Genomic DNA, 27,971 nt, shown 5'->3' on the forward strand with positions numbered 1-27,971 from the left:
AGCCTCCCTACAATACCCATTTCAACTTGGTTTTATTTTGGAGGAACAGGGGTACTGAAAAAAGGCAGCCAGTTAACACCTTTGTAATCTAGCCCATCTAGGGAGCAGGCAGAACATTTTGATGTTCTCAGCCTGGCAAGATTTCAATAATGCACTTCTTTGAGTATTCTGATGTTTGAAGAGACTGAGCATGTTATATCCAAGTAACTCAGTAAACTAGTGAATATATCTTGGATGCTCTTTTATTTTATCCATTGATACAATCCTTGAATGAAATAATGCATGGATTTATGCAGCTCATGGTTTCCTTTTGTAAGAAGTTAATCTGTGCACAATGTATTAAACTTACTCTCCGGCTATATACTCAAACATTCCCACAGTGTAGTTACTGTTTGTGTATTGCGTTCACAGATTACACGAGGTGAACCCATATTTAGATTTTAGGCCTTTATTCCAAATTGAGGCATTTTTGCAGAGGGAGTATTGAACACTTGTTTGCCACTTGTGTATTTTATAAATATTTATGCTGGCCTAGTCATAATGTTGCATCTTCTGTGTTAAGGTAACAGTGGTTCCAGTGAGTCATTTGGATACAGTGGAGTGGATATTGTAGTTCTGAAATGAATGTGAGCTTGTCTCTATTAACTTGCTTCTTGTGTTTCTTAGCGACCTAAGAAACCTCCGCCTCCATCAGCTCCAGCTGTGAAACCATTACCAGGTAATTTTTATTAGTTATAATTTACTATAATACAGTGTTCCCATTATATGAGGATAAAGTACACCTAAGTTATGATCCATGGAGCTATCCTTTAATTTATAAGCATTGCGACATTACATTTAAATTTAAGATACCAGTGTATAATTACAATTGCTTTGTTGTAGACTATTTGGGTTCTTTCTTTATCGTATATTAAATTGTTTAATGGTTGATATCAAAGATATGCAAATTAATAGATTATTTGTGATTTTTTTTAAAGTATGAATGAAGTTTAACCACTGGCAAGCTGATAATTATTTATAATTCACCAGTGTGTAGCTGGGATGTCGAATCTCTGTCTCTGGGGTTAAATGGGTTCACTGAACACTGATAACCTAATAACATTTTTCTTATCGGGGTCTCGCATGGGCCCCAGTTATGCCTATCTTTTGGTTACATTGAATATTCCTTGTTCCAAACATACCCCGGCACCATTCCTCAATTCTTTCACCGCCATATTGACTATTGCTGCTGCCTCCTGCACCCAAGAGAACTTGGTGATTTCATCAGCTTAACTACTAACTTCCACCATATTCTCAAATTCACATAGATTTTCTCTGATACCTCTATCCTCTTTTTTGATCTCTGTTGACTTCATATTGGACAGGACAACAACTGACCTGTACTTCAAAATCCACTGACTAATCCTACAAACCCACTGATTCTCACAGCTACCTGGACTACACCTGCTCCCACCCTGCCTCTTGCAAGGAAACCATCCCTTCTCAATTTTTCTGTCTCTGACACATCTGCTCCCAAGATTAGGCTTTCCTCTTGTGGACACCTGAAATGCCCCCTTTCTTCAGTAAACGTGATTTCCCCTCTTGTTGTTGATGGAGCCCTCACTCTTCTCTTTGTCGTGCAGTTCTGCTCTTGTTCCCCTTCCCATAATCCATAATATGGATTGAGTTCCCCTGATCCCCACCTTTCATCCCACCATCCACTGCACCAACATATCATCTCCAACATTTCTGCCACCTACATGATCCCACCACAAGACAAATCCACCTCCTCACCACTCTCAGCTTTTCTTGGAGACTACTCTCTCAGCAACACCTTGGTTCACTCATCCCTTCTCACCTAACCTGCCCCTTCCCAGGCACTGATGTGACCTCCTTTATATCAGCAAGATCAAGTGTAGCTGAGGTGACCGTTTCACTGAACACGAGTTTAACCCACAAAGGCCTGCTGGAGCTCCAGGGTTGCTTGTCATTTTAACTCCACTTCCCATTCCCATATCGAACGTCCTGTCAACGACTTCCTCAATTGTCAGAATGGAACCACATGGTAACTGGAAGAACAGCACCTCATATTCCACTTGGGTAGCCTACAACTCAACTGCATGAATGTTGAATTTTCCAATTCAAGTAATATCCCTCTAGGCCATTTCTCTTTCTCCTACCATCTCTCACCACCTAATTACCCTACTCCTTTCACTTTGTCCATATGCTCATCTCTCATCCATATTTCCCTTGTATTCCATATTTCCCTTGTATTTCCCCTCGCCCCCACCACCTTGCACTCTTCCATTCATATCCCATCCATAGGCTTTATATGTCACCCCTTCTCTCCTTATCTGGCACCCTATTGTCTCCGTTTCATCTCTAGCCTTTGTTATTGACTACCCATCTACCCATCCCACCACCCCCTCCCCCACATTTATTCACCTATCACTTGCCAGGGTTTGCCCCACCCACACCTCACCTTTTCGACTCCCCCCCCGTCTGAAAAAGGTTCTTGACCTGAAACATTACAATTCAACAGTCTCCTTTCTTTTCTGAAGGTAATCTTTGCCTACAGACTTCAAAAGAACTGAAGAAAAACCTGTTCAGTGGGAGATTTTGTTGGCTTACTTACTTACTTACGGCCTATTATGCCTCCTGGCATGTAGGGCAGCAACAAAGGTCCTCCACTCCTGTCTGTTCTGGGCTAGCTTCTGGACACTACCCCAGGTCAGGTTCATTGTTTTCATTTCCTCTACAGTTCGACGCCAGGTGGTTCTGGGTCTCCCTCTTTTCTTTTTCCCTTCCAGTGCAGGGCTATTCTTGGGGTCTGTCTGGTTCTCTTCTCAGTATATGGCCAATCCAGTTCCAGTGCCTTCTCATGATGATGGTGTCCATGTTCTCTTGTCGGCATTGAGCAAGGAGATCTTGGTTGGATATGGTGTTTGGCCAAAATATTCTAAGGCTGCTTTCTCCTTTGACATTCATCCTAGCATCTGTCGATAGCCATGGAAGTCCATCACGCCCAGTAGTGTTGATTCCTTCAGTTGCTGTTTCCGTAACATATTTGTTTTACGAGACAGGGTTTTTAGCCCTGTGCTCAACCTCCAACCTGGAGGACCAGTGGATCGCTCTTCGTCTCGCCTCTACCCTTCGACCTGTCCAGCATAGGAGACCCTAAGAGGAGACAAATCTCCCGCTAGCATAGCTCTAAGGGTCAGTGAGACACACTAGCTCCCCGATCACGACAAGGTTGCAATCCAACAGGGAGGATTTTGTTGGCAAGCAGGTGTTACTTGAAGGCTACTGTACTGCCAAGCACTATTCTGTGAATATACACATATGTCAAAGTATCCTTTATTGTCATTCAGACTTTTCAGTTTGAATGGAATTTCGTGCCTTGTAGTCATACCATAGAATAAAATAACAAAACACACACTGAACACAGATTTAACATCCACCACAGCGAATCTACCAGGCACCTCCTCACTGCGATGGAAGGCAAAAGTCTTAAAGTCCTTGTCTCTTCCCGCCTTGTTCTCCCTCTGTGTTAAGACGATCCAGGCTTCCAGGCTTTGATGTGACCCCGCCGGATGATGGTAAGCCCCGCGGCCGAATCCGAGCACCGCGAACGGGCCAGTTCAAACTCCGCGGCCTGGGGCGGACGAAACTGCCACCCTTCAGTCCAGCAGACAAAGCTGTTGTTGCTGGAGCTCCGGAGAACCGGTCACTAACCTGGGACCTGCGATCTCCCAACGTTGTTGTCCACTGGGCCCGCAACCGAGTCCACTGGGCCCGCAGCTGAGGCTCCGAAGTCGGGTTGCCGCCGCCGCAATGCCACCACAGCCCCGAAGTCGGCCAGTTGGTAAGTCCTGGCTCTGCCTCCGGAGCCTCGAGGTCGGACTCTGTTGGAGGCAGCCAGCTCCACGATTAGGCCTCAGCGCAGACGGAGGCGGGGGAAACAACAAGAAAAGGTTGCATCCCCCCCGAAGGAAGACACTAAAAACAAGTTTCTCCCACCCCCCCCACACATACGCAACTAAAATAAACTGAATAAACTAAAACACCAGGACAAAAGAAAACACACTAAAAAAAGAAAAGACGAACGGACTGCAGGCGAGCCGCAGCTGCAGGGCAGCGCCTCCAATTCCGGAATTTATTTTGTAAGTTCTTTATACCTGTAGTTTCCTTAATAGTACCTCACATTTTGATTTGTTAGGACCCAAATTTGATGGTTCGCTTGTGGACAAAAAGAATGAAGCAAAAAGAGTACCCCCAGAAAGACCAGATTCCTTGCCAACAAGGTTAGAGGACAGAGGTATGAAAACTGCTACCTTCCCCAGGGGGTGTCTGATTAATCTCTTTATATATTAAGTTGATGTCTGACAGATGGACTGCTCCTTTCATAGGTAGTGGCATTTTCCTTTCCCGTTGTGACCTCCTGCATGATCTAGGGCACCAGGGGCACAGGCCCAGGAGAAATTGAAGCCTGCCAAATAGTTTGTGGCTGCAGGATTAGAGCCGGTTTGAATTGCGTGGTGAACGCAATGATTTAAGTATTCCGAACGGCAGTTAATTCTTTGTGCAACTGTCAATGTTGTTTTGTGATGATGTACTTATCTTTAGTATGGAGGGGCTTCAGCCTTAAATCCATCCAAAAACCCTAAGGTGTTTTGTTAAAATTGACTGACGCTGTTGTTCTTTGTCTAGTAAATATCTTGAATATAGTCTGGGCTGCTCAGTTATTGGTTGTGTAATATAATATGCTTGGGCAGGAGGCCCATAGGTCCTTCAATACAGTAAATGGACATGTTGCAGCTGCGGTCTCAGTCGCATCCTGTAGTATTTTCTAGGGAACCCTGTTTTTAATAGGAACAGTCTCAAAATAATGTTTGGTGTCTTTTTTGTTTTTTGTGCCTGGGCATTGAATTTCCCAAGTATAGGTCAAAGGAAAATTCATGTTATCTCGGTATTGATTCTGTAACTGAAAAAGACTGACACAGTGATTGTGCAGGTGTTTGTATTTATAAAATAAGAAATGTTCATTTAACTCAAACTGAATTTAGGTAGTTCTGCTGCATCACATATTTCCATAATGTTAATCGGATAAAATGCGATTGATCAATTAGGGAACACTATTTGTTTACATGGGCTGAATTGGTTAAGACATGATTTTGATCAGGAATTGACAAGCAGAATAAAAGTTGTCAGGTAAAAGAATAGTTTAGCGAAAAAATAACCTTTCCATTGCTTTTTTTAAAAATCTGTGCATTGATACTTTACTAAACAAAATGCAGCCTGTGGTGTCTTTAACTTACAGTTACAAAAATAAATTTACAAAAATCCTGTGGCAAATATAACTTTGCTATTATGAGTCTGAAGTTCTCTCTTTTCTCCATTAACATAATTGTTTTTACAACACAATTTTTTACAAAGCAAGATTTCTTAAGAACATAACTATTACATTATAGAACTAACTGTAACTATAAAATATATTGTTTCAGATTTCCACTTTGTTGGGAGGGGCACGGTAGAGAGAAAGAAAAATGCTATCTTGCGTTAGCCCCTATATTTAGGATTCCCCATTGGAAGGAATAACTCTCTGTTTATCTTGTTCACTCATATAGATCATGTGATAGAAGCATAATTAGGCCACTCATGGATGTTCTAAATCTCCCTCCTAATCCCATTCACCTGCCTTCGCCCCATAACCTCTGACATCTGTACTAATCAAGATTTAATTATTTTAATCATCCCGGTTAGATCATCCCTTAATCATATAAACTCAAATGTGATCTGTACAACTTCACCTGGTAATCTAAGACTTTATCGCTGTTATCATTTTGATGGATCTGTTCTGCACCCTCTCCAAGGTTAATCTAACCTCCCTGAGATCCAACACCCATTCCTCTAAGGGGTTCGACCAGAGCTTTGCACAGCTTTGCATAACATTCACCCCTTCCCCTGCTTTGGAATAAAATCTAATTGTCATTCATCTGTGCATTAGCTTTCAGTGATATCTATGCACAAGCTTATTCTTGGCTGCTCACCATTTTGTGTCATGTATGGCTCTCTATCAGTGACCTGGATACAAAAGTAAGTAAAACTAAAGCATTTGATTCAGATCCTGGGTGACATCATTATTCACATTCTACCAATATACCCACTCTCCTTGCATTGCTTCATGCTACTTCCAACCTTCTAATGCATGTCTTTCCTATATCAGTAAGAAACCTAAAAAAAAACGTGCATTTCCATTTTTGCTAACAATTTCTTGTGAAATTGTGACTCAGTGAAAATGGAAATGCTGGGATACTGCCAACCTGACTATGAGGGGTCAAACAGGAAAAGATTGAATGCTGTAATGGTTGCTATAGGAGATCTTGGTCCTGGTTGCCTAATCAATGACATCCCTTCCTTCCATTATATCAGAAATAGAGATGCTTTCTGGGGATGGTATGATTATTGTTTCCATTCACAACGATATAGCGAATGGATGGAGGTCAAATAGATGTACGTGTAAGATGTGTATAGTAAATGGTAAGGTACCAATGAATGTTGATGTACAGGGGGAACTTGGGACTGGAAGGTGCAACACGAATGGATGGGGTGACGACGGCATGATTTCATAGGTCGGGGTAATGTATATAAAAGTTGGATCATTATGTTGCCCTTGGAGTGGGAAGGAATGAGTTGACCAGGGAGTTGCGGAGGGAACGGTCTTTGCGGTAAGCAGAAAGGGGAGGAGATGGGAAGATATGGCTAGTAGTGGGATTCTGTTGGAGCTGGCGAAAATGTTGGAGTATTGTGTGCTGATGGGGTGGAAGGTGAGGACAAGGGGGACTCTGTCCTTGTTACGAATGGGGGGAGGGGGAGCAAGAGCGGAGCAACGGGACATTGGGCAGACTCTAGAGAGACCCTCCTCTAGAATGGAAGAGGGGAACCCCAGTTCCCTCAAGAATCTATTTATTTATTTATTTATTTTTAAATTTAATTTTATTAGAAGCAATTGTACAGAGATAAAACATTCGGCATCTAAGACTATACAATTATTGTACAGCTTCATTTTTAACCTTATAAACTAAATTATGAAAATGAAAAGAGAAAAAAGAAGTAGAAAGTGAGGAGATAGATTGAAGAAGAACAAAAGAGAATCCCTTAAACTACCAAAGCAGTGTAGTAGATAGATAAAGGAATTTAAAAAAAAGAAAAAGAAAAGTGGAGATATACCTTGCCCCTCGTCCCCCCCCCCCCCCCCCCCCCCCCCCCCCCCCCCCCCCCCCGCGCGCCTCACCAAGTATTGGATTTAAATTTAAATTTGTGTTGCACCATACTATTGTTGTAAGAATTCGGTAAAGGGTGTCCATGTCTTAAGAAATTGATCTGGTTTTTCCGCCAAGACAAGCCAAATGTTTTCCAAATGTAGTGTCTCGGACATATCTGTGATCCACATCTTCACTGCAGGCACTGTTGTCTGTTTCCAAAAAATTTCGCCATTATTAGGCCATAGTTAAGGAAATGTCTTTGAAATATCATTAGCTTAGAACAGACCTCTGACATACCTAGTGTGATCAGTTTTATATTGGGATCCAATTTAGTTTTAAGTATTTTAGAAAAGATATCAAAAATTCCCCTCCAGAAGTTTTGTAATTTTGTGCAGGAAACAAAAGCATGGGCTATAGTCGCTTCTTGGAGGAGACATTTATCGCAGATAGTCATTTGTTTAATTTAGACTTTGAATAATAGTCTATGCAGTATTTTTAATTGTATTAGGGAGTACCTAACATTAAGAGAACAGTAATGTATATATAAAAGACTTTCCTCCCAGCTAACTTTTGAAATTGTTAAACCCAATTCGTCTTCCCATGCTCACCTAATTATTTCCAACGATGGGATATGTACATTTAAAAAGGTATTGTAGAAATAGGTTATTAACTTATTTGTATCCGCCTTTCTGTTCATGCATTCGTCTAATGTATCTGGGCCCATAAAGTGACAATCTTGTGTGTGTATTTTCACATAGTCTCATATTTGAAGATATCTAAAGAAATTACTACCTTTCAAATGATATTTCACCTGTAATTCTTGAAACGAGAGGAAGGTCCCCTTCTCATAAAGATCTCCCAGCTTTTTAATTCCTAGGCTTTCCCATTGTGCAAACGCCTTGTCTAAAGTAGACGGTTTAAACGAGGTAAGAGGAGAGAAAAAATTCTCAATTTTAGAGTTGATTTCAACTGTTTCCAAATTCGTAAGGTGCTATGGATTATCGGATTTTTCTCATACATTGATTTCTTCAAATGTATTGAAGAGAAGAATCGCGCCTATATTGAAAGGCAAACAATCTTCCCTCTCCATTTTTAACCAGTTTACTTATTGGCATGTATCGTCCATCCAATAAATTAAATGTTTAATATTAGTTGCCCAATAATAGAGAAGAAAATTAGGGAGAGCCAGTCCACCAATTTCTTTAGGTTTGCATAAATGTCGTTTATGAATTCTATGAGTTTTATAATCCTAGATAAAGTTTGTAATCACAGTCGAGTTTTCAAAAAAAGTTTTTAGGGAGGTAAATCGGTATTGATTGAAATAGGTACAGGAGTTGTGGAAGGAAAATCATCTTTATGGCATTTACTCTACCAATAAGGGAAATCGGAAGTGTTTTCCAAAATTGAATAAGGGCATTTAATTTGGTAATTAATGGTGGAAAATGTGCTTGAAATAGAGAGGGATATTTTCTAGTCACGTAGACTCCAAGGTATTTAAAATTTTCAGTAGCAATTCTAAAGTGAAATTTTAGGAGATGTAAGGGGTCTTGAGGTTTTATCGGCATAATTTCATTTTTATTCCAGTTTATTCTATACCCTGAGAAGGAGCCGAAATGTTCTATAAGGTTTAGTATATTTGGGATACTGACTTGGGAGTTGGTAATATATAAAAGTACATCGTCTGCATTTAACGAAATCTTATTATTAGTATGTTTAGTATTATAACCATGAATGCTCGGATGTACTCTTATACTTTCAGCTAAGGGTTCTATAGCAAGGGCAAATAACATTGGTGATAAAGCACACCCTTGTCTATTGCCCCTGGATAATTGAAATTTAGGTGACAGAGTATGATTAGTCAATATTCTGGCAGTCGGATTGTTATATAACAACTTTATCCATGAAATAAAATTGGATAAATTGGATAAATTCCTAGTTGGAATTTTTGAAATACTGTGAAGAGATATTCCCATTCTACTTGGTCGAATGCTTTTTCTGCGTCTAAAGAAATAATTGATAAGCCTTTTATATCGTTCTGTGTGAGTATATTATATTAAACAAGCGTCTCAAGTTATTGAACAAATGTTCCCTCAAGAATGAGGACATCTTCGAATATCTGCTATGGAACACCTCATCATGGGCGCAGATAGAAACAGAAAATAGGTGCAGGAGTAGGCCATTCGGCCCTTCCAGCCAGCACCGCCATTCAATATGATCATGGCTAATCATCCAAAATCAGTATCCCGTTCCTGCTTTTTCCCCATATCCCTTGATTCCTTTAGCCCTAAGATGTGGGGTGTAGACAGAGGAATTAGGAGATGGGGATAGAGTCTTTACATGAAGCAGGGTGGGAAGAAGTGTAGTCTAGATAGCTATGAGTGTCAGTCGATAGTCTGTCTCCTGTGATGTATTGGTTCATGGTCACCATCTAAAGGACAATTGCAGATTCGTTATTGATTTTGCCCATTTCAAAGATATTCGTATCCTATAAATAAAAGAAAATGGGAGCAACATTTTCCCCTGAATATAACTAGTTTTGCTGCACTGAGTTATATTTGTACTGATTATGGGATATTTACCTAGTGAACCATTAGCAATGTTGGAAGATTGTAACATTGAAAGATTCCCTGATTTACAATGATCAACCCATTGTAAGAATTTCATTGTTCTCTCTGGAACATATGACAATAAAACATTATTGACTCTTGATAAGTATTTTTACAAGATACTTGAACATGATTTAAAAAAGAGTAACCTAAAGGTATATGTGGAAAAGAAGGTAAATTAGATTCTGCTGCTTGGATGCATGCGTACCCAAGCCAAGACTTGAAGGGCCAAAAGGTGTGGATAAATGTGACTTTTCCTTGCTGAGAACTTTGGAACAAGATATCATAGTCTCAGGATATGAAGCAAAACATTTTGGACTGAATTGAGGAGATATTTCTTCTCAGGGGGGGTGATGAACCTTGGGTTCTCTACCATAGAAAGGTGTGTAGGCCGAGTCACTGAATGAATTTAAGAAGGTGGATTTCAAGACATAAAAAGCATCAAGGGGTATGGAAAGTGAGCAGCAATATGACATTGAGATAGAAGAATACCAATGATAATATTGAATGGCCTTGCGGACTTCAAAGTCAGAATTGTCTTTATTTTTTTCATGGACAAATACTGTGAGTTGCATTTGTTTTTTCCATTACACAATTGAAATTGGGAAGTTACCATTTGGGAAGATGTATGTTTGTTTTTAATTAATAAGTCAATGGTACCAGTCAGCATAAATTATTTCACCAGTTGTTGAAGAAAGACTGGATAGACGCGGCTTGTACACGCTAGAATTTAGAAGATTGAGGGGGGATCTTATAGAAACTTACAAAATTCTTAAGGGGTTGGACAGGCTAGATGCAGGAAGATTGTTCCCGATGTTGGGGAAGTCCAGAACAAGGGGTCACAGTTTAAGGATAAAGGGGAAATCGTTTAGGACTGAGATGAGAAAACCATTTTTCACACAGAAAGCGGTGAATCTCTGGAATTCTCTGCCACAGAATGTAGTTGAGGCCAGTTCATTGGCTATATTTAAGAGGGATTTAGATGTGGCCCTTGTGGCTAAAGGGATCAGGGGGTATGGAGAGAAGGCTCAGGATACTGAGTTGGATGATCAGCCATGATCCTAATGAATGGTGGTGCAGGCTCGAAGGACCGAATGGCCTACTCCTGCACCTATTTTCTATGTTTTTGTGTTCTACTTGGGCAACACAAAATTTGTCACGTTATTAACATTTTCATGCAAACTTCAGTCAATCGTCATCTTTTATAAGTCGCTGAAGCTTTATAACTTTGCCGCCTTCTATGTTGGGCAGCATTTCTGTAGTTGCCTATTTAGAGCAGAATATTCTAGCCTAATATTTAAGGAAAGAACAGCTGGGAATTTCAAAATATACTTATAGTATAACATTAAATGCTTTTTCCCTCAAAGGTTGCAATAGTGCCATTCCCAGTGCACAACTGTGTGAGAGTCATTACAAGTAAATGCCACTTTGGACAGGTGTTAGATTATTTAAGAAACTGGCTTGAACAAAGTATAGTTGCAGAGATTATACTGAACATACCAGATATCTTTTATCAAGATATATTATGAATTTTAATGTTTTATAAGGGAAGAAATTCTTCAGTGTTGTGAATATTGTTAGGAAATAAAATGCCCTAATGTTTACATTTCAGAAGAAAAGCCGGAGAGAGATCAGAAATCCATAGAACTGTGCAAACCATCAGTACCTGCAATACCACCTAAGAAACCTTTGCCTCCCAAGACTAATTCTTTGAACAGACCAAATGCATTGCCTCCCAAGAGGCCAGAAAGACCAGCAGTACCTGCAGCTCATGCCAGGTATTTTTTGCCAGCTTTTATCAATTTGCACTTCTTGTTTAATATTGGTTTGTTGTAATACAGAACATTACAAAATCAAAAAATAACATTTTCTGTAGATCGAGAACACTATTTCTAAAGCATTCCTTAATTTCATTCTTCACTTTGGTGCTCCTAATTTCATTTGTTCAGTCTTTGTGTAGGTTAAAAAGTTTCTTCTGATTAATAGATGATACATGCATCTCTAATTTTCTGATTTATTCTCTGCCCAATATCATACTGCTATTTGGTGACCTGTAATTCTCACAAGATTTTATGGTCCATTTTAATTTCATAATTCCATCCAAACAGATTTTAAATCCTGACCTGGCTTGCCAAAGTGATTTCTTACTGTTAACCTAATCCCTTGATAATCATGTGATCCCACCTCGTTTTCCTTTTGAGTACCCTTCTAATTGTCGAATTTGTACTTTCAGCTCTCTCTCTTGGTCACCTGCAGCTTTGATTGCCTAATGGGAAATAGATAGTTCCAATTTACTTTTGTTTGAGTCTTTTTCTGTGTCTGAGTATATGGTGTAGACAAATACTATCAGTACATTAAAGTGTCTAGACAACTACTTAAGTCCCAAGGCATAGACTATTGATTAAATGCTAGTAAACGGGATTACTTTGGATAGGCATTTGATGATCAACGTGGACTGAAGGGCCTGTGTTTGTGTTGTTTGATTCTATGATAATGTATTTGTTCATTTTTTTGTTTTTTTCCTTATTTGCTCTTTATATATCCTCCTTTTTATGAAGAGCATATTATCTCCTTGCTTGTCTTTCCTTTTTTACATATAACCATATAACAATTACAGCACGGAAACAGGCCATCTCGGCCCTTCTAGTCCGTGCCGAACACGTATTCTCCCCTAGTCCCATCTACCTGCGCTCAGACCATAACCCTCCATTCCTTTCCCGTCCATATAACTATCCAATTTATTTTTAAATGATAAAATCGAACCTGCCTCCACCACCTTCACTGGAAGCTCATTCCACACAGCTACCACTCTCTGAGTAAAGAAGTTCCCCTTCATGTTACCCCTAAACTTCTGTCCCTTAATTTTCGTCATGTCCTCTTGTTTGAATCTTCCCTACTCTCAGTGGGAAAAGCTTATCCACGTCAACTCTGTCTATCCCTCTCATCATTTTAAAGACCTCTATCAAGTCCCCCTTAACCTTCTGCACTCCAAAGAATAAAGACCTAACTTCAACCTTTCTCTGTAACTTAGTTGCTGAAACCCAGGCAACATTCTAGTAAATCTCCTCTGTACTCTCTGTTTTGTTGACATCCTTCCTATAATTAGGCGACCAAAATTGTACACCATACTCCAGAATTGGCCTCGCCAATGCCTTGTACAATTTTAACATTACATACCTTTGATCAACTTTGTTGCAAATGCTCAATGCATTTTTGCCTCTGAGTCTGTATGTACTAACTGTACTAAGCAGAAGGTAAGTGTCTCTGGTTGGCTCAACATGTCTGCACCAACATGTTTAAAATTCTGTGAAAAATCTAAAAGAATATTAGTTGTTGACTTGCAGTTAATATCCAAAAGTGATATCCTGACTATTCAACAATATGGGTTTTTAACCTACTCTTCTTTTATAATGGTTAGACAGATGGCATGCATCATTCAATTTTTATTCCCATAGTTAATCAATAAATTGTACTCATTGTGGAAGTGACTTATGCTGAGTAGAGAAAAATGTATCATAAGGAGTGCTTCCAGGTCACAATCCGAATCTTGAGAATATCATAAGCAATGGCAGCATGTTTGACTTGATTTGGTTAAAGAGATATAATTATGTATAAGGCACTTGAGGTTAGTATTAAACTTTTGAATTGCAAATCAATGGGGTTTTGCACAGCAGGTTCATCTTCCATTTGGAGGTATGAGTAATTATTTTGCTCACAATTGGATTTCTCGCAAGCCAAATGTAACAGATCCTGTCCGAGACAAGTGATCTTAATGCTCTCATTCATCTCAGTTTGTATAATTATTTAGAAAAACTCTTAAGATATAAAAGTGATGTTTTTAATGTATTCATTGTACGTGCTTTGCTCCATTGCTGCTGAATGGTGGTAAGAGTTTAAATTGAACAAAAATCAACTACATCTAGCTACATTGTGCAGCTATGTATAGATTAGTTTATTGTTGTATACATCATACTACAATGTGCTAGTTTCTTTGAATCTCATGGAGTAAACACTAAAAACAATACGTACAACAATAAAATCAACACTGATTGCAAAATATATAATGGTGCAAACATTATAGTGTAATATGAAAACCGTTTTCATCGTTGATCTGGCTGACAACAGTGGTATTGTGGGCAAATTTAAAGATCAAGTTGGCATTGTACTTGGCCACCTGGTCAAGGGTGCACAGGGAGTAGAGCAAGGGAGTGAGCTCCCAACCCTGAGAAGCACCAGTGTGGAGAGACAGGGTGAAGGAAATGCTACCAATTCCAATGGACTGAAGTCTGCCAGTTGTAAAGTCCAGTATGACTTAAATTCACACAAATGGCTAAACTGGTGAGGATCAGCCCACTTCTGGGATGAGTCAGTGATATCTGTTGGACAAATTAATTTTTATTAAAGTGATAGTACCAAAATGTTTTTTAGGAGGATTTATGCCAGTTTTACTTGCATGTTCTTTCTGCTCTTTCTAACTTATATGTATTGAAAAGTGATTTTAAACAAAATTCTTAGCACGTGACCAGCAGTCAATCATGTGCTTAGCTGAAATAAATGTCCAGACTCATAATCCAAGCAGACGTAGTAAAATTGGTCAATCGTGGAAATCTGGTGGTTTTGTTTGTAGGTTTTCTAAAGAAATTATTGAACCTATACTATTGATAGTAACCAAACAATGTGACTATAATTAAAAACCTCTATGCTGCCATGAATGTCTCATTTCTAAAAGTATTTTAGAAAGGCTGAATTGCTTAAGTTTGAATAAATAAGTTTTCATGTTTTGACATTCTACAAAGGTGTCACTGTAGATCTTTAGTATAACTTGAATTAATTAAAGTAATAATGTGCATGATGTTGTTTATTTGGGCAGGTCTGACAGTGATCCAAAGGCAGAATTAGGATCTCCAGCTCTTTTTCTCAGTACATCAGAGAGAGAGACCTTGGAAAAGACCAATGACATTGGTAAGAAGTCACCGTCCTGTTCAGCTGCTGTTTCGAATTATCTATAAATAGCTGCATTATCGTGAAACTGCACACTGCATTATAACACACATTGGCATATTGATCTGCAGCAGTGAACCAATACACAGTACATATTGTGTTAATGGACCCTTACTCCGAATAGGATTTATTACAAACAGTAGTGAAAATTCAAGCCAGAAAGCTTGATTTCAAAGGAGCTGCATTATCTGTAAAGTAAGCAGCAGATTAGTTCTGCATTGCAAAATGGCTTATGACAACGAGTCACTGCAGAAAAGCAAGTAGCTCAAATTTGTGTCTTGTAGCAATATAGTTATTTTGAACTTTACCGGTTTTATTCTTGTGTTTGTAATAAGATTTATTTAACTATGGGAGTTCTTTATGTGCACTAGAATTAAAATTCATATAAGTAAAGTAACAGTACAGTGACATGTTAAATATTCTTGGAGAAGCTGCAGTCCTTTGGAGTGGTCAGTATATCTCACGTGCATCAGTGAGTTCAAGAAACTGTTATAATGTATTGCATTGGTTGCCGTTGTTCGTTTTTCTATCAGCACTGAGAAATTCTTCATAATTCTTTTGAAGTGAAGTTAGTAAGTATTTAGTCTCTTTATAAACATTTTTAATGTTAAATCTTTATTATTTACTCAAGTTATGTTCTTTTCAATTTAGTATTGATATTTTTTTTATTGCTGTTAGACCATTGGTTAACAAAACACTGGATTTTAAATATTATTCTTAATATTTGTTGGGTTTTGCCTCGAGATGCATTGAAAGACTATTTATAGCTAAGTACTGCAAACAATAAATAAATTTAAATGTTAATAAAAATTTACATAGTATTAAGTTTAAATAGATCTAATATATAAAACATCTGTATACTAGTTGTAGAGAAAAATCATTTTTTTCCTTTCAAAATAGTGAGAAATTGTGAATCCTTCACATATACAGCAACTTTCATCATTCTCACTAATTTCCTTGTGACTGCTATAGCATGTTATTTGATGGATAAGAAATAGTAGATTTTCAATCCAGCATTAAACCAATCTGCTACACATTTATTCCTGACTAGTGTTTTAAAACATGTTTTATTTTAAGAGCATAAGGGCCATCATACAGAATAATAGATCTGTGCAGCACAGAAGGTGGCCTTGTAGCCTTGGCCTATTATGCCTGAACAAACAAAACAGTTAATTCTACTCTGTTCTTTCATTGATTTCTGCAAGTAATTGTTCCTTGCAAAAAGAACAATTACGCAGAATATACATTACATATAGAATTATTATAGAATCTAGTCCCACCAGGTGGGAATGTGTTACAGAGCGGTCTAGCAACCACACCCTTCTCTAGTAATCATTACCAGTCAGGGAAGCAAGTGTGGGCAAAATAAAATGTGTTGTGTCCCTTTAAATTCCTGACACTACTCCTTCAGCCAGTGGAATCCTGGCTATAACAATATTGTACGTAATTTCCTCTTTGTCAGTTATTTTAGATCAATGTCTTCTCAGTATAGAAGCTTCGGCCAGTGGCAGAATAGACAGTAGAATTTCCATCCATAGCTAATTAACTGTACAATTGCGCAAGAGAGCTTCTGTAAGCCACTATAACGGATGAGATAGTACAGAAGTGGGGGACGGGATAGTCCCTCCCAATTCTCCAGCCATAATTTCAATGCTGAAAATATGAAAAATTGGAGATACCTTAATTAGCTTGTGTAGGGTTTATTGCTCAACTTTCAGTCTCAATCCTAGAAATGTGTTACTTGCATGGCCTCAGAATCGAGTGAATTGTAGGTAACATGGTCTAAGAGGTGAAGCAGGATTGTTTTTAAAAATAATGTATTACAGATTCAAAATTATATTGTCTGTTTAAATGAAATTTAATACAGGGCAAGACAAAGAAGGTGTTTATCAACTTCATTATATTTATGATTTTAAATTATTTCTTTCGCAACATGTGCCTAGAAGGTTGGACCATTAATCCAGCTGAGGACAATTTAAATATAATCTACAAAACATTCTCTAAACACTGCAGTTTTAAAGTTTTCATTGTTATGTTTTCAAATTTCCCGACTAACTTGTAAAATTGGTGATTCTACAATTGTTTTAGTCAACATAACACAATAAAATGTGAAAAGGTTCTCTATTCGCTTCAGAGGACTTAAGATACAAATTTGCAAAACCCGGCCATTATTCACAATTTGTATTTAATTTAATTAAATGGTTAGTTTGAGAGTTAAAGAAAACTATCCATTTTATTTGGTAAATAGTTTGTTATAAAATGATAAACTTTAACATTAAGCATGAATTTTGTAGCGATATAACAAATACACATTTAAATGTCAAAACTGCTTCAGTAACTTTCTGTTCTGTTCTCATTGTTTTCAGACATTCCTTTCATGTGACGACTTTGCTTTCCTTTCCCATCACTCCTTGTAAGCCTTTTAACTCTCACTTCTATTTACCATGGGTAACTCCACTTCCATGCCCTTTGAGGGTAAGACTGACTTCCTCTTGACAGCCTTTCGAGCTCTTGAATGATTTCTGCTTCTTCGCTTTCCATTTATCGCAATGAGTAGTTTCTAGACAGATCTCAGTGCAATCAAATGTCTAACTATTCCAGTTATTCTACAGTAACAATGAACTGTTACAAGTTTTAATACAACAGTTTTGAAAGTAATTGGGTCAGCCTCAAGGTTTTTTAATGTGTGTGGAATGTATTGCGTAGAAATTCTTCCACACTGGCAAAGGTTCATGCCAGTTGCTTGGAAGCTTTGTGCATGATGTTCAAATGTTTTACTTTATTTGCTTTGCAATAAAGCAAAAACTACATGGAAGGTACTGTGCTAAAGAGGCCTGGGAGTGGGAGAAATGTCTTCTTACTAATTGACATTTACACCAGAGAGAGGTATAAATGTTGATTAACACGAAGGTCACGATCAAGTGTTCGGGGTGTTTGGTTATAATTGGCTGTGGGATGTGAGGGGTGGGGTGTGGTTGGAGCCATAATCAGTTATGGTGGATATCTGGTGAGGTTGGGAGGTGAATTTGGGGCCAGGTGAGATTGTGGTAAATGGTAGGGAAAATTTGAGGGAAGACTTGGACCCTGTACAGTAATTCCATTCCAAACCTGACTGAAACAAATCTCACGTGTGACCTTCACCATCTGCTAGCTACACATGCATAACTGAATTTTGTGGAAATGTGCAAATGTGCAAATTGTGCACTTGAGACATTGCACATATCCAGATACTCCTTTGTATTCAGTGTGTCAAATTCATGAGGATCCAGAAACGAAAAGGCAACCTTTGTAAAAAAGACTCTAAGTTCTTGATTACTTGCAGTGATCGGTTTTCTGATTAAGCTCTATTGAGCAGTGATGTAAGTGAGTTCCACTATAGAAGTATAATCGACTATCTTTTCATGCAGGCTCTGACATTTGAAAAACATGTTTCTCTCTTTGTGATTCCTTTTATCCTCACATCGTGTTGCTAAATTGTCAGCCCAGTCTTCAGTATTAGATAAGTGAAAATTTCCTCTATTGTTTCTGTACCTTCCTGCTATTCTGTTCCTCAGCCACTGACTCCATCCTTGCTCTGGTATCTTCTAAAATTGAGCTTCTAAACTTGAAATATTGGACTACACACCTGCACTAACCACTGTCCAGTACTTTGGGCATCTATTTCGATCACTCTTGTACTGCACAACCCCACCTCCACTCATCTGTGTGAAGCCCTCTTCCACTCTTGAGTCATCTATTGACTTAACTATTCCAATGTACATTTGATGGGCTTTTATCCATATTCATCAGAAAACCTAGTTTTCACATCAAAGTTTTCATTAAGGATCATTTACTTATCAATCCAGTCCTCACTGGCTTGCATTGACTTTCAGTGAAGCAATACCTTGATTGAAAAATTGACCATAAACTCTTCCAGGATCTACACTTAATCTCTAGCCATGTTGCATATCCACCTTCAATTGCTTCACTAATGATAGCCAGTTATCAAGGGCTAAAGCTCTGAAATTTCCTCCCTAAAGCTCAAATCCTCCTCCTTTCTCTTTTAAGAACCCCTATAGAAATTGCCCCTGACCATGTCTACTGTAATAATTAGTTTGATAATCTTCTTGCCAACCACCATGGAGCATTTTTGCTGTGCTATATACTCGATGTGGCGATTGTTCTCTTCAGATCACGTAATTATGTCATTTACTCTTTCCTCATGAAACGATGGACTTCCATTTTCTAGCACCTTTCACAAACATAAGCATTTGGCAGCCAGTTAAGTATTTCTGAGCCATTGCTGTAATTTGAGGCACACCTTATTTTCCACGGGTAGCTTACAACCCAATAGTATGAATATTGAATTCTCCAATTTCTCCAGTTCTACAACTGGAAACCATGGACGAACAGTGAGGTCTATTCCCAGGTGAAGGCCAAGACTGCAGCATTCAAGTCAAGCAATCACCCAATCAAACCCCCATCACCAATGTTTAGTTGAATGGTGCTTCCTTGCAGTTCCATTGTCTCCTGATATGATGCTATCTCATGGAAGAGTAGAAGCAGTGCTGCGTCCTTGCATCCAATAACTTCATTTACTCATGAGAAAGGAAAATTGGTGAGGAAATAAAATGGGAGATTTGTAATATTTGATTGTTTTAAGAAAAGGAAAATGGCATATATCTCCCGTTTGCTTCCTGCAGGATCCCTGAGGCTGCACCTACCCTTTGTGGCACATGGTTCCCAATTTGCTGGTGGTATTACTGACATAGCAGTTCTTTGAGCGGGAGAAGCCCATGAATGTCAGGGACGAAGTAGGCAGCAGATCCTGAACCCCATGCCTCTAGACCATGTTGATGGCCTTCTGATCGGCACTATTTCCCATATCTCTAAATCTCTTGGATGACCTGTAATATTTAGAAATGTTGATATTTATTCAGGTAGTTAAATATTTTAAGTAATATAAAGATTATTTTAGAATTGCAAAGTGTATCCAAAAACACTTTACTTATGTAAATTCATTAAAGGCGTTAAATACCCAGCCTCGCTTACATTTTTAATGAATGGCATTGCATTGGGTACCTCCGCCATGGATGGTGTAAAGCTGATTTGAGGTGTACCCGGACCCTCAGCTCTGTATGATGAGGATATGGTGCTGGACCAGATGCTGACTCCAGCGACAGAACACGAGGTTAGATGTGCTGTATGTTGTAGCATTCGGATGTGGAAGTCCAGACGCATTCACTGCGGCTGACTGGTTGTTCTCTGTGGAACCTCAGACTGCACATTAGCATGATCCAGCCTAATGTCTAAGTATACTTCAGTTCTTTGTTGGTATTTTATTTGCTGGTGATTTGCTTATTGGTTCAGTTGGAACATCTTTCTGCTTTATAATCTTTCCATTGGAACTTCTTATTCTCATGTAGCCTACTTACTTGTTAGTGCACCCTAACTATATCTACATCTCTTGTTTCGGTCTGTAATACAACTATTCTGTAGCATAATAATTCCATGTATTTTCCAGCAATTACTTGCAGCATTAAAGATGGTTTAATCACAAAAGAAAGCCGAACAGAGAATTATTCAGTCTTTTTAAACCTGCCAGCTGAGGTTAATCTGAGAAATACAAGTTAACTATAGAGGACAAGTTATGCATGTACACAGTGTGGAAATTTCAGTGTTGCAGTGCCATTACTGAACCTTTGCTAAAATTGTGCATTTAACTTGATCTACGGTGTGCTTCCGTTTTTACCAAAGATCCTATAGGAAGCAAGATAGTGCACTCCTGCTAAAACCAATGGGCTGACGTGGAGTATGCTACGGAGCGGAACATCAGCCTTTTCGTCGGCCATTTCAGTAAACCCGACCTGACTTTGTATATCCCTCTCGCAGTGTAATCAGCGTTGCGGGGGGAACAGTTTGTGTGTGTGATATAGTGTTAGACCCATTATTCATAATTTTGTTAATTGATAATTCTGCTATTTTTTGTTAATGATTAATATGTCAATAAATTATAATTCTGTTAATTTTCGTTTTGATGTTTTTAAATTTTCTTTCTAAGTTAAAAAAAAAATCTCTTTTTAAATGGCTCATGTGCTGTGTTTGAGTTAATGTTTGTATTAAACTTGCACTCTGTAATTCATTTGATCACACTGTTCACAAGATGTGGACGCCATGGCCAAAGCAAAGATAGTAGTGCGGAAACGGAAGCCGGTTACGGAAATGGGGCCGAAGATTACCCATGAATCTGCCCATGACCCTACTACGTCTTTTTCGTCGAGTGCACTATCTTGCTTGCTATAGGATCTTTGGTTTTTACCTACTAAGCCTTTATTTGTCCAACTTTCCTTGCATGCTTTATCTTGATAAGATTGTTTCAGTGGAAAACTATTATCTTCTTTGCACAATGGTATTGGTAAATTACTCGTTGGAGTTATTGAGTCAGTCATAAAGCAAGAAAGAGGCCTTTAAGTTCACTGTGTCCATAACAATTTTTTGTTCTTACCTACATTGATGCACATTAGGAATGTTTCCTCTATGCCTTGCCAATTTAACTATACGTCTAAATACCTTTTTCAATGTAGTGATTGGATCTGATTGCACCACTTCCTGGTGGCACACAGCAGATATACAGATATCAACCCCTCAGAGCCCCTACAAATCTACTTCCTCTCATCTTTAACTGTATTCTTGTTTTTTTAAACCAACAGAGGGGAAAAAAGATTCTGATTACCCTATTAGGGCCACTCATAATTTTATATCTTTCTGTCAGGTCACCCTTCAGCCTCTTTAGCTGCAGGGCAACAGGTCCTCATTTTCAATCTTTCCCCATAACTAAACCTCTGTAATCCAGGCAATATCCTAGTGAAGCTCCTCTGCACAATCACATCCTCAAACTAACATCTGGGGCAAAAAACTCTGCATTACTGCTGTTTATCCTAGCAATTTATAACCATTTGAAAAGAAACACGTTTTTCCTGAGTCTGAAGAAGGGTCTCGACCCAAAACGTCACCTATTCCTTCGCTCCATAGATGGGGCAGGGAGAATCTGAGTTTCTCCAGTATTTTTATCTACCTTTAAGTTTTTCCGATTTGCTCTTTCAAAACTTTATGTAATTTTGAACACTTCTAATCTGTCTTCTCTACCGTGAACAGAACAATAACATATTCTCTGATTTTTTTTTTCCAGCATTTAACTGAAGCACCTAATTTCTTGTTTCATTTTAGATTATTTCAGAATCATTCTAGATTATTTCACATTGAGTCTGAAACAACATGATTTTTATCATTGGTAACAGTTTTGGTTTCTGGTTGCTTGATTTTCACTTTCACCCCGTTTAATATAATGTGAACAATTATTTAGGTCATACCCAACAAGGATCAAAATATATACCTTAACTTGTGTGCTAAATCAAGTGACACATGAAAAAAATATGATTACACAGCAAATGGTTAGGATTTGGAATTTTCTACTGCGGTACCAATTCCATTGTTGCATTCAAAAGGGGGCTGGGTGAATATCTGAAAATAATGGATTTGAAAAGAAAAGTGTGAGGTGTGGGACGCCCTGGATTACTCTAACATAGAGCAGGTTTGGACTCAAAGCAAAATGTCCTCTTCCCTGGTGCCATTTTGTGAATCTGTAAAGGGCTTTTCATCAAGTGGCAAAAGAATATACTTTTCTACACGTTTTTTAAAAGAATAAATGACCGCTTTGAACTTAGTTACTGGATGGTGGGTAGTTTTAAAGTTTGACAGCAGTGTGAAGTGGACAATATCACTGCTAAAAACATCAAATGTTAGGGATACACAGCAGGTCAGGCAGCTTCGGGGGAAAGGAAAACCAGCCATGTCCTGAACCATTAAATCTGTTTTTGGCATATTCCTGGTACTTTCTGTTTTTCTTTTTGATTTCAAGCATCTGTTGCTTTTTGCTTTTCCATGTGCAATCAGCCATACTTCAGTGGAAAGGCAACTTGGGTGTGGTTTTATATTGGCTGCCTATCAGCCATGTCATTTATGTACAATAATGTTGACAAATCAGTAGCTGGCCAAAGTGAAAATGATGCTTAAATACATAGATACATGGATAATAGGTGCAGGAGTAGGCCATTCGGTCCTTCGAGCCAGCACCGCCATTTAATGTGGTCATGGCTGATCATCCACAGTCAGTACCCCTTTCCTACCTTCTCCCCATACTCCTTGATTCTGCCAGCCCTAAGAGCTCTATCTAACTCTCCTTTGAATGCATCTAGTGAATCGACCTCAACTGACTTCTGAGGCAGAGAATTCCACAAATTCACAACACTGTGTGGAAAAGGTTTTCCTCATCTCAGTTCTAAATGGCCTACCCCTTATTCTTAAACTGTGGCATCTGGTTCTGGACTCCCCCAACATCGGGAACATGTTTTCGGCATCTAGCGTGTCCAATTCCTTAATCATTTTATATGTATCTGTAAAGAATGCCTCGCATCCTTCTAAATTCCAGTGAATACAAGCCCAGTCGCTACATTCTTTCATCATTTGACAGTCCCACCATCCCGGGAATTAACCTCGTGCACCTACGCTGCACTCCTTCAATAGCAAGAATGTCCTTCCTCAAATTAGGAGACCAAATCTGTATAAAATACTCCAGGTGTGTTCTCACCAGGGCCCTGAACAACTGCAGAAAGACCTCTGCTCTTATACTCAACTCCTCTCGTTATGAAGGCCAACATTCCATTAGCTTTCTTCACTGCCTGTTGTACCTGCATGCTTACTTTCAGTGACTGATGTACAAGGACACCCAGGTCTCATTGTACTTCCCCTTTTCCTAACCTGACACCATTCAGATAATAATCTGCCTTCCTGTTGTTGTCACCAAAGTGGATAACCTCACATTTATTCACATCATACTGCATCTGCCATGCATCTGCCCACTCACCCAGCCTGTCCAAGTCACCCTGCTTCCTCATTGCATCCTCTTGATAGTTCACACTGCCACCCAGCTTTATGTCATCTGCAAATTTGCTAATGTTACTTTTAATTCCTTCATCTAAATCATTAATGTACAGTGCCCCCCATTATGTTTGGGACAAAGACCCATCATTTATTTATTTGCCTCTGTACTCCACAATTTGAGATTTGTAATAGAAAAAAATCACATGTGGTTAAACTGCAAAAGGCTATTTTTATACATTTTAGTTTCACCATGTAGAAATTACAGCTGTGTTTATACATAGTCCCCCCACATTTCTGGGCACCATAATGTTTGGGACGCATGGCTTCACAGGCATTTGTATTTGCTCAGGTGTGTTTAAATGCCTCCTTAATGCAGGTATAAGAGAGCTCTCAGCACCTAGTCTTTCCTCCATTCTTTCCATCACCTTTGGAAACTTTTATTGCTGTTTATCAACATGATGACCAAAGTTGTGCCAATGAAAGTCAAAGAAACCATTATAAGACTGAGAAACAAGAATAAAACTGTTAGAGACATCAGCCAAACCTTAGGTTTACCAAAATCAACTGTTTGGAACATAATTAAGAAGAAAGAGAGCAATGGTGAGCTTATTAATCGCAAAGGGACTGGTAGGCCAAGGAAGACCTCCACAGCTGATGACAGAAGAATTCTCTATAACAAAGAAAAAAACTCAAAACACCTGTCCGACAGATCAGAAACACTCTTCATGAATCGGGTGTGAATTTGTCAATGACCAGTTTCCGCAGAAGACTTAATGAACAAAAATACAGAGGCTACACTGCAAGATGCAAACCACTGGTTAGCTGCAAAAATAGGATCGCCAGGACACAGTTTGCCAAGAAATACTTAAAAGAGCAACCACAGTTCTGGAAAAAAGTCTTGTGGACAGGTGAGACGAAGATTAACTTATATCAGAGTGATGGCAAGAGGAAAGTATGGAGGAGAGAAGGAACTGCCCAAGATCCAAAGCATACTACCTCATCTGTGAAACACAGTGGTCTGGGCATGTATGGCTGCTGAAGGTACTGGCCCACTTATCTTCATTGATGATACAACTGCTGATGGTAGTAGCATAATGAATTCTGAAGTGTATAGACACAACCTGTCTGCTCAAGTTCAAACAAATGCCTCAAAACTCATTGGCCAGCGGTTCATTCTACAGCGAGACAATGATCCCAAACATACTGCTAAAGCAACAAAGGAGTTTTGCAAAGCTAAAAAATGGTCAATTCTTGAGTGGCCAAGTCAATCAGCCGATCTAAACCCAATTGAGCATGCCTTTTATATACTGAAGGGAAAACTGAATGGGACTAGCCCCCAAAACAAGCATAAGCTAAAGATGACTGCAATACAGGCCTGGCAGAGCATCACCAGAGAAGACACCCACAACTGGTGATGTCCACGAATTGCAGACTTCAAGCAGTCATTGCATGCAAAGGATATGCAACAAAATACTAAACATGACTACTTTCATTTACATGACATTGCTGTGTCCCAAACATTATGGTGCCCTGAAATCGGGGGACTATATAAACACTGCTGTAATTTCTACATTGTGAAACTAAGATACCCTTTATTAAAATCTGACAATGTGCACTTTAACCACATGTGATTTTTTTCTATTGCAAATCTCAAATAGAGAGGCAATTAAAAAATAATGGGTCTTTGTCCCAAACATTATGGAGGGTACTGTATATCGTAAATAGCTGCGGTCTCAGCACCGAGCCTTGCGGCATCCCACTAGTCACTGCCTGCCATTCTGAAAGGGACCCGTTAATCCTTTTTCTTTGTTTCCTGTCTGCCAACCAATTTTCTATCCATGTCAATACCCTACCCCCAATTCCATGTGCTCTAATTTTGCCCACCAATCTCCTGTGTAGGACCTTATCAAAGGCTTTCTGAAAGTCCAGGTACACTGCATCCACTGGCTATCCCATGTCCATTTTACTTGTTACATCCTCAAAAAATTCCAGATTTGTCCAGCATGATTCCCCCTTCGTAAATCCATGCTGACTTGGACCGATCCTGTTACTGCTATCCAAATGTGCCACTATTACATCTTTGATAGTCGACTCCAGCATCTTCCCCACCGCTGATGTCAGGCTAACTGGTCTATAATTCCCTCCTTTCTTAGAAATGTGGGATAACATTAGCTACTGTCCAATCCACAGGAACTGATCCAGAAGCTATAGAACATTGGAAAATGATCACAAATACGTCTACAATTTCTACAGCCACCTCCTTGAGTACCCTGGGATGCAAACCATCAGGCCCTGGTGATTTATCAGCCTTCAGTCCCATCAGTCTACCCAATACCATTTGCTGACTAATGTGAATTTCCTTCAGTTCCTCCATCACCCTAGGTCCTCTGTCCCCTAGTACATCTAGGAGATTGTTTGTGTCTTCCTCAGTGAAGACCGAACCAAAGCATCTGTTCAACTCGTCTCTTTAAGTGACCCACATTTGTCTTAACTATTTTTTTCCTCTTCACATACCTAAAGAAGCATTTACTATCCTACTTTATATTCTTGGCTAGCTTACCTTCGTACTTCATCCTTTCTCCCCGTATTGCCTTTTTAGTTATCTTCTGTTGATCTTTAAAAGTTTCCCAATCCTCTGGCTTCCCGCTCATCTTTGCCATGTTATACGTCTTCTCTTTTATTTTTCTACTGTCCTGGACTTCCCTTGTCAGCCACGGTCGCCTCTTACTCCCCTTAGAATTTGGTATTGTAGATTCTGAACAAAGATGGCGTGATCTACCTGATTTGGCTGATCAGTATATTAACCGATTTTGATGAGGTATTTCACTGTTGTGGGAAAGAGATCTCATTGTACTTCTGGAGAGGGAGCAGAGACTTAGCAATATTATCTTTTGATTTCATCAGGTGCAATGTTTGCCAATGAGCACTTTGCAGAGTTACTCAGTTATTCGTGTTCAAAAACAATATATAAATTGTCTGAAGCATTCATTTCTAATATTGCACTGCTTTCTTTTGTCGTGTAGATGTAACAGGTTTTGACAGTTTAGTCACTTCCACCGAGAAACTCAACCATCCCACAACCTCCAGACCAAAAGCCAGTGGACGGCGACCACCATCACAAGTCTTTACATCAGTACGTGGTCACGTTATTAACAGTTACAATCGGTCTTGTAATGCAGTTTACATGTTCTCCCTGTAACCACATGGGTTTCCTCCGGGTGTTCCGGTTTCCTCCCACATCCCAAGGACATGTGGGTTTATAGGTTAATTGGCCACTATAAACTGCGCCCAGTGTGTAAGGAGTGGATGAGAAATCAGGATAATATAGAACTAGTGCACTCGGTGAACTGAAGGGCCTGTTTCCGTGATGTGTCTAAACTAAAAAAAAACATAAAACAAAACAAAAAATGCTCGGCAATTTACCACTTAGGGATGGGTGTTAAACGCTGACCTTGAAATAAACGTGAAGTCAAAACAGAATTAGAACTTGCGCATGTTTATTTTCACACTTAAAGCTCGCACCTATAAAGCAGAATATAGAAAATATGAGCAATGTTTTGTATCCATTACCTGCCACCCAATGTATCTTGCCCTCTAATTGCTTTGCATTTAAATGTCATGTTGTTGCCGTTCTGCACATACAAAACAAATCTGCAGAAGCATATTTTTCACAGGAATTTACATTTTGAACCCACAATATGAATGAAGCTACTTCACAGATGTATTTCCAAGCAAAGCAAATAATGAGTGGCCACAGTCCTGGAAAACAAACCAGAAAATTCTCAGTAGATCAGCTTCATCTTTAGCTAGAGAAACCCAAGTTAATGTTTTAGGACAGGGAACCATAATCGGATTAAATTTGTTTTTAATTCTGATCTATCCCAATTTGTTGTTCGGGCTGCTCCCCAGCAACTGCCAATTCTTGCTATTTCTTCTTTCCCTTGTTGCAGCCAACACTTTCCAGCCCTGACTACTTGGACTCGCCAGTTTCGCCAGAGGATGAAAGAGAAGAGCATGAAAGAATAGAATTTGAATCCAACACAGCAAAAGTAAAAGAGGTCATAAAGAAAGCTCACAGACCCATTCCTTTGTTACCGGTGAGTTATCAGAGGTGTGTGTCTGTGTTTTTCTTGCAGCTACACATTGGAATAGTCAATGTTAAAACATGAAAAAATAATATTTTTACAAAAGTCATCTAATT

At 39.0% G+C, this 27,971-nt stretch overlaps 1 protein-coding gene and 1 long non-coding RNA gene across 4 annotated transcripts in view; both read left to right on the plus strand.

Annotated features, from left to right (window-relative positions):
- sh3kbp1 (SH3 domain containing kinase binding protein 1) overlaps window positions 1-27,971 on the plus strand; it is a 172,391-nt gene that overhangs the window by 135,279 nt on the left and 9,141 nt on the right. For 2 of the 3 annotated variants that reach the window (XM_033032763.1, XM_033032765.1), the window contains 6 exons: window positions 667-718; window positions 4,199-4,297; window positions 11,463-11,628; window positions 14,721-14,812; window positions 26,794-26,903; window positions 27,721-27,867. In XM_033032763.1, coding sequence (XP_032888654.1) covers window positions 667-718; window positions 4,199-4,297; window positions 11,463-11,628; window positions 14,721-14,812; window positions 26,794-26,903; window positions 27,721-27,867 — 666 coding nt within the window. The remainder of the gene's footprint in view (window positions 1-666; window positions 719-4,198; window positions 4,298-11,462; window positions 11,629-14,720; window positions 14,813-26,793; window positions 26,904-27,720; window positions 27,868-27,971) is intronic. The other variant, XM_033032764.1, reaches the window with a different exon arrangement.
- Window positions 14,821-20,768, plus strand: LOC116980490. Its single transcript, XR_004413982.1, has 3 exons — window positions 14,821-14,939; window positions 17,218-17,326; window positions 19,534-20,768. It is a non-coding gene; the product is annotated as an uncharacterized LOC116980490 (long non-coding RNA).

Source organism: Amblyraja radiata, chromosome 14, assembly GCF_010909765.2.
Source record: "Amblyraja radiata isolate CabotCenter1 chromosome 14, sAmbRad1.1.pri, whole genome shotgun sequence".
Lineage (NCBI taxonomy): Eukaryota > Metazoa > Chordata > Chondrichthyes > Rajiformes > Rajidae > Amblyraja > Amblyraja radiata.